General features: G+C 56.6%; 1 protein-coding gene across 1 annotated transcript; it reads left to right on the top strand.

Moving 5' to 3' along the window:
• The first annotated feature begins 306 nt into the window (after nucleotides 1–306).
• LOC100827033 (ABC transporter B family member 19) lies at nucleotides 307–6,074 on the top strand. Its single transcript, XM_010231939.3, has 8 exons — nucleotides 307–1,571; nucleotides 1,667–1,721; nucleotides 1,798–1,973; nucleotides 2,091–2,255; nucleotides 2,372–2,984; nucleotides 3,078–3,301; nucleotides 3,398–5,320; nucleotides 5,420–6,074. The coding sequence occupies exons 1-8, from the start codon at nucleotides 609–611 to the stop codon at nucleotides 5,765–5,767; spliced, it is 4,467 nt and encodes a 1,488-aa protein (XP_010230241.2). The 5' UTR covers nucleotides 307–608; the 3' UTR covers nucleotides 5,768–6,074.
• The last annotated feature ends 1,456 nt before the right edge of the window (nucleotides 6,075–7,530 follow it).

The following is a 7,530-nucleotide window of genomic DNA, read 5'->3' as shown; positions in this document are numbered from 1 at the left end:
GAAAGATGCCCTTCTTGGTAAGTTGCTCAACTTCCAAACGTGTCCCGTCGTCCATTAAAATATATTGGTGTCGAGAGCTTTGATAACATCAAAGAATGATAATCCCATCCAGGCTACAAATCCACACTGTTGAATGAAGCCCCAATACAGCAACGCAAGAGACAACAATGAACACATCCGACCAAACTAATGCTTCTACCTCCATTTGTCCAGAGCTGTATGCACGCTGTCGTGCTTCGGACATGGTGTGCGTAATATCGCGTATAACGACGCAACAAGGCAAGTCTCCGAAATAGGCAGAGTAAGTAAATTGCAGTGCGGAGGTATTTTTATTCCTCTATCTGTTGGCGTTACACAGGTTACAACTGTACTGTACAAGAAGCTTTACGGTAGGACGATGATCTCGCCTGCCACCACAAACTTGCAACACCGCAAGGAAACAGCGCGCGGCGTCGTCTCCTAGGGCCGCCCGGCGACTCGCGCGCTCGTGTCCAACCGGCGAGCATCAGAAGCTACACCCGAGGAACCAACTGCCTTTTTATCGAACCCAGCAGCACCTCTGGGCTCTTTAGCCTGCGCTTCCTACGCGATCCAGCGTGCGTGCGGGCATGGCCGACTTCTCCTTCTCCCGCTCCGGCCCACAGGCCCAAGGCCGGCGCCGGCGCGGCCCATACCCGACCCCGGACAGCTCCACCTCCTTCGCCGGCGGGGGCCCGCGCGGGCAGCGGCGCACGCGGGGTGTCGTCGATGACATGTCGTGGCAGAGCTCCGTGTCCTGGCAGCCGGACACGTCGTGGGCGCAGCCGCACGGCCTCGGCGCCGCCGTCGGCCCATGGGGCTTAGCCGGGCCGGACGCCGCGGCCCGCCGCGGCCCGGCCCTGTTCCAGAGGACGGCGCGGGACTACTACCTGTCGCGCCGCTCCGGCGTCCGGCCCCGCCGCCGCCACGACCTCTCCTCGTCCTCGGTGGCCCACCGGCCAGCCGGCGCCGGCGCCGGCAAGCGGCTGGAGCTGCAGAGCGTGGTGACGGACGCGAGCAAGGCCATCGTCGTGGCGCCCGACGTGTCCTTCGCCAGCAGTCACGGCGACGAGAGCGTGTCCGTCGCCCCTGTCCGCGACATGGTGAGGTACGGCCCCACCAGCACCGCCGGGGCCCGCACGCCGGTCTCCCGCGAGGTCTCCTTCTCCCGCGACAACCACAACAAGCTCTACGTCACCTCTGCACAACCCGCTCGCCAGGACTTGCCCAGCTTCGGCTACGACGTCAGCGTCACGTCGTACAACAGCCGGAGCCAGTACTACGGCGACGAGGACGACGACGGCGGCGGCGTCGGACAGTACGACTTCGACGACGAGGACGACGGCGAGGTCGAGCTGAGGGCCGGGAAGGCGGTCAGCGTCACCGGGCTCTTCAAGTACTCGACGCCTCTGGACATTGTGCTCCTCGTGCTCGGGTGCGTCGGCGCCATGATCAACGGCGGCTCGCTGCCCTGGTACTCGTACCTCTTCGGGAACTTTGTCAACAAGATCGTCACTTCCGACAAGACGCAGATGATGAAGGACGTCAGGCAGGTGAGTGCCAATGATTGATCAACATCAAAATTACCAAAAATTCCCTTTGTTTTCTTCGTATAAAGACAGGTGCATTCGCTATTGGTTTGATGCAGATCAGCGTTTACATGGTGATCCTGGCCGTAATTGTCGTCATAGGAGCATACCTTGGTGAGCGCACGTTGTTCTCATTTTGAACCATGATATGTTTACATGTTCTTCGTCCTGAATCTAAGCGCTCGTGCAGAGATCATGTGCTGGAGGATCGTGGCCGAGAGATCGGCTCTGCGGGTTCGACGAGAGTACCTGAAGGCGGTGCTGCGTCAGGAAATCGGGTTCTTCGACACGGAAGTGAGCACCGGCGAGGTGATGCAGAGCATCTCCAGCGACGTTGCTCAGATCCAGGAAGTCATGGGAGACAAGGTAAACTGAGCAAAGAGACACAAAAATTGCTGAAATTAAATTGTTCGTGTATATCAACAAAACAATACGTGCATGGCCTAAATATTGCTCCATTTGTCGAATGTATGTAACATACAGATGGCAGGGTTCGTGCATCACGTTTTCACCTTCATATTTGGGTACGTGGTCGGGTTCAAAACGTCATGGAGGATCACTCTCGCCGTCCTCGCCGTGACGCCCCTCATGATGGCCTGCGGCCTCGCCTACAAGGCCATATACGGCGGCCTCACCGCCAAGGAAGAGGTCGATCAGCTGATATGAACCGCTCTTTAGTTCCTTTCTTACAATCTCTGAATATATATGCATTGAATTTGAGACTGAACGCAATCTGAAGCCGTCGATGTTTTGTGACCAACCAGGCATCGTACCAACGCGCGGGCAACGTGGCGCAGCAGGCGATCAGCTCGATCCGGACGGTGCTGTCGTTCGTGATGGAGGACCGGCTGGCGGACAAGTACGCCGACTGGCTTCAGAGGTCGTCGCCGATCGGCGTGAAGATGGGGTTCGCCAAGGGCGCCGGCATGGGGATGATCTACCTGGTGACATACTCCCAGTGGGCGCTGGCGCTGTGGTACGGCGCCAAGCTTGTGGCCCAGGGCGAGATCAAGGGCGGCGACGCCATCGCGTGCTTCTTCGGCGTCATGGTCGGGGGCCGTGGCCTGGCGCTGTCGCTGTCCTACTCGGCGCAGTTCGCGCAGGGCACGGCGGCGGCCGGGCGGGTGTTCGAGATCATCGACCGCGCCCCGGAGATCGACCCCTACGGCACGGCCGGGCGGGCGCTGTCCTCGGTCAGGGGCCGGATCGAGTTCAAGGACGTGGAGTTCGCGTACCCGTCGCGCCCGGACTCGCTCATCCTCTACAACCTCAACCTCACCGTGCCCGCGGCCAAGATGCTGGCGCTCGTCGGCGTCAGCGGCGGCGGCAAGTCCACCGTGTTCGCGCTCATCGAGAGGTTCTATGATCCCACGAGAGGTGAATTACTACCAATCGCCGTGCGCCGCGGTTGCATTTTGCATCGATCGGTTGGGGAGATTTTGATTGTGTTGGGTTGGGTTTTGTGTGTAGGGACGATCACGTTGGACGGGCAGGAGCTCGGGTCGCTGAACCTCAAGTGGCTGAGGTCCCAGATCGGGCTGGTCGGGCAGGAACCCATCCTGTTCGCCACTTCCATCATCGAGAACGTGATGATGGGCAAGGAGAATGCGACGAGGCAAGAGGCCGTCGCGGCCTGCACCAAGGCCAATGCCCACACCTTCGTCCTCGGACTCCCCGACGGCTACGACACGCAGGTAACAACTGAAGCAGACTGGACTGACGGGCACACACCACATGTCAAACTCTATCCATGGCCCACGATCTGACAAACAAGTTTTCTTCGGTTTAAGGTTGGGGACCGTGGGACCCAGATGTCGGGGGGCCAGAAGCAGAGGATCGCTCTGGCGCGCGCCATCATCCGCGAGCCGCGCATCCTGCTGCTGGACGAGCCCACCAGCGCGCTGGACGCCGAGTCCGAGGCCGTCGTGCAGCAGTCCATCGACCGCCTCTCCGTCGGCCGCACCGTCCTCGTCATCGCCCACCGCCTCGCCACCGTCCGCAACGCCGACACCATCGCAGTCCTTGACCGCGGCGCCGTCGTCGAGTCCGGCCGCCACGCCGACCTCATGACCCGCAACGGCCCCTACGCCGGCCTCGTCAAGCTGGCCTCCAACAGCGGCAGGACTGAGTCCGACAAACCCGACGCCGCTACACCCGGCAGGGGGACGTACAACAACAACAGCTTCACCGACGACTCCGGTTATGACGTGTCGGTGTCCAAGTCCAAGTATGCCGGCATTCGCACCATACACGAAGAGGAGGCGGAGACGAAGGACAACGACAAGGCGAAGGACACAAGGTTCAGAATCTCGGAGATATGGGAGCTGCAGCGCCGGGAAGGCCCGCTGCTGATCCTGGGGTTCCTGATGGGCATCAACGCCGGCGCGGTGTTCTCGGTGTTCCCGCTGCTGCTGGGCCAGGCCGTCCAGGTGTACTTCGACCCGGACACGGAGAAGATGCGGCGGCAGGTCGGGTACCTGGCGCTCGCCGTCGTGGGTCTCGGCGTGGCGTGCATCCTGACCATGACCGGGCAGCAAGGGTTCTGCGGCTGGGCGGGCGCCCGGCTCACCATGCGCGTCCGCGACCGCCTCTTCCGCGCCATCATGCGGCAGGAGCCCGCGTGGTTCGACGAGGACGACAACGCCATGGGCGTCCTGGTCACGCGCCTCGCGCGGGACGCCGTCGCGTTCCGCTCCATGTTCGGCGACCGGTACGCCGTGCTCCTCATGGCCGTGGGCTCCGCCGGCGTCGGCCTCGGCATCTGCTTCGGGCTCGACGTGCGCCTAACTCTCGTGGCCATGGCTTGCACACCTCTGACGCTCGGTGCCAGCTACCTCAACCTGCTCATCAACCTGGGCGCCAGGTCAGACGACGGGGCCTACGCGCGGGCCAGCAGCATCGCAGCCGGTGCCGTGTCGAACGTGCGCACCGTGGCGGCGCTCTGCGCGCAGGGCGGCATCGTCGGCACGTTCAACCGAGCGCTGGACGGCCCCTCGGCCAAGGCCCAGCGGAGGTCGCAGTACATGGGCCTCATCCTGGGGATCTCCCAGGGCGCCATGTACGGCGCCTACACGGTGACGCTCTGGGCGGGCGCCTACTTCATCAAGAAAGGCCAGTCAAGCTTCGGCGACGTGTCCAAGATCTTCCTCATCCTGGTCCTCAGCTCCTTCTCCGTGGGCCAGCTTGCGGGGCTCGCCCCGGACACGTCAGGCGCGCCGACGGCCATCGCCGGCATACTGGCCATCCTGAAGCGCCGGCCGGCGATCAGCGAGGAAGGCAGCAAGCGGCGGGCGATCAAGGAAGGGAAGCCCATGGACGTGGAGCTGAGGAAAGTGGTCTTCGCGTACCCGTCGCGGCCGGAAATCACGGTGCTCAACGACTTCTCGCTGCGCGTCAAGTCCGGGAGCACGGTGGCGCTTGTCGGAGCCAGCGGGAGCGGCAAGTCCACGGTGGTGTGGCTGGTACAGCGGTTCTATGATCCCCTCGGGGGAACCGTCATGGTCGGCGGGCTGGACGTGCGCGACCTGGACCTCAAGTGGCTCAGGGGGGAATGCGCGTTGGTGGGCCAGGAGCCGGCGCTGTTCAGTGGGTCCATCAGAGAAAACATCGGGTTCGGCAACCCAAAGGCCTCGTGGGCCGAAATCGAGGATGCTGCCAAGGAGGCCAACATCCACAAGTTCATCGCTGGACTTCCCCAAGGCTACGACACGCAGGTGAGCTACTACTCGAAAGTCTAAACACATCAAAACAGCCATTCGTAAATTTGAAGATTTTAACAAGTTAACTTAAGAAAAATTGCTTGTTTTGAGCAGGTTGGAGAGAGTGGGGTGCAGTTGTCAGGGGGCCAGAAGCAGAGGATCGCCATCGCGCGCGCAATCCTGAAGGGGTCGAGGATACTGCTGCTGGACGAGGCGAGCAGCGCGCTGGACCTGGAGTCTGAGAAGCACGTGCAGGAGGCGCTGCGGCGAGTCTCGCGGCGCGCGACGACGATCACGGTGGCGCACCGCCTCTCCACGGTCCGCGAGGCCGACCGCATCGCCGTCGTCAGCGCCGGCAGGACCGTCGAGTTCGGCAGCCACGACGGGCTCCTCGCCAGCCACCGCGACGGCCTCTATGCCGCCATGGTCAAGGCCGAGATCGAGGCCCAGGCGTTCGCGTAGGCCTGATCGCTTGTGTTCGATCGGCAGTCTGGACAGTTCTTCTTCTTGCGTTGACGTGTATTCCTGCCACGAATTTTTTATTAATTATTAGGAAGTTGATAATGTTTTTCGGTAATGCACTAAGGCTACCTAGACCACTTGATGAATAAGTTATGCAAAAGTATACGGAATTAGATGGGATGTCTGTGTTGACATTTTGACAATATGTGGATTCCGTCCAGAGTCCGGACACCTGATAACGATACGCAGAAACTGGTCGCTTAGAGAAGTATATGAATGGTTAAAATTTGACGTACGTAGCAAATAAGATGAGAGATCTTGTTTTGATGAGACTGGTGAGCTGCTCTTATTGATGGCATTGGTTAAGCGAATTGATGTGGCCATGGTATCAGTTGAGATGGATGCATTCGGTAAGCAACCTGGATGGTGGAACTGTTCTCTTCTGATGATTGAGCGTTTTATTTTATCCGTCGTCGTGCTAAGCATTATTTGGGGGGAGAGAAGAAGAAAAGTACAAACTAGTTCCACATAAATCAAGCATAGTTGCTCGAAAAAAACCAAATGTCTTGCATAAGCATGATTGTCTAATGCACGTTCTTCATTTTTTTATATGGATTGTCTAGTCATTTAGTGCAGATTCTGACGTTCATTTGAACTGGGGATCATGTTAACGGTAGTTGTTGTACAATTATTAGTCAGGACAATGATACTAAGCCATTTTTGTTATGATGCTATACGGCACACCAGCCATCATTGGTGAATTAATTACGACAACTCCCAAGTGGATAAATGTATATCTAGAGAAGTGGTGTAATAGTAGAAAATAGTAGCGAATCATTACACGCCCCTAGAATATTGGGTTGTTCCGGAGAAATAAAAAAGAATCAAAGCTGTCATTTTCTTTACAAGTTGACATTTCGTCATAGATGTTGCCGGCTTTTTCGATGATATGAGTCAGTTTACACTAGTAGCTTCTTTTCCTAATATCTTCGTGAAGTAGTTCGTGCATCCCCTTATCATAATGTCCAGTTCTTCAGCTTTATCCTGAATAGTGGTTAGAAAATGTAAACGGAAAACTTTGTGCCGATTTTAGACACTACTCCCTCTATACATATTTGATTGGCGCTGTCGCTTTTGAAAAAAAAAACTTTGCTATTTCCCAAAATCAACCCGTGATATAAGTTTGAACGGAACTTTTGCAAAAAAAACCTTGTTGTTTTCTGAAACCAACCCATGGGATGTGTACTACGGTTGATTTCAGAAATTAACAGGAATTGTTTGCAAAATTTCCGGCGCCAATCAATTGGAAACGGAGTGAGTACTGAATAGTCGGTGCATCCCCTTATCATAAGTGTTTGAACTGTAATTTATTGTTTTAGGTATGACGCTACGGAATACAGGACATCATTGGTAAATCATACAACAAGTGTCAAGTGGTCATGTATATTTAGGTTCTGAAGAGAAACTTATATGTGTAGCATAACAATCATTACGAGCCCCACACAATATTTGTCGTTCTGAGAATGAAAAGAATCAAAGCTGTCATTTTCATTACGAGTTGACATGTCGTCATACTACGAAGTTGCTGGTTCAAGTCTCCGACTTCGTGAGGGCAGAGCTTCGTTTCATAATTTCTTCGTTAAATAGTCGGTCCATCGCCAATCTCAAAAATGTTCAATATCTTCATCTTTATTCCTGAACAGTGCTCTCTCCGTTATATAATTCTTGTTTCAGATTTGTCCAAAAATGAATATATCTATTAC

The sequence above is a fragment of the Brachypodium distachyon genome, chromosome 1 (assembly GCF_000005505.3).
Source record: "Brachypodium distachyon strain Bd21 chromosome 1, Brachypodium_distachyon_v3.0, whole genome shotgun sequence".
Lineage (NCBI taxonomy): Eukaryota > Viridiplantae > Streptophyta > Magnoliopsida > Poales > Poaceae > Brachypodium > Brachypodium distachyon.
Note: the sequence above shows the minus strand (reverse complement) of the source record. Positions and strands in the feature narration are given on the sequence as shown.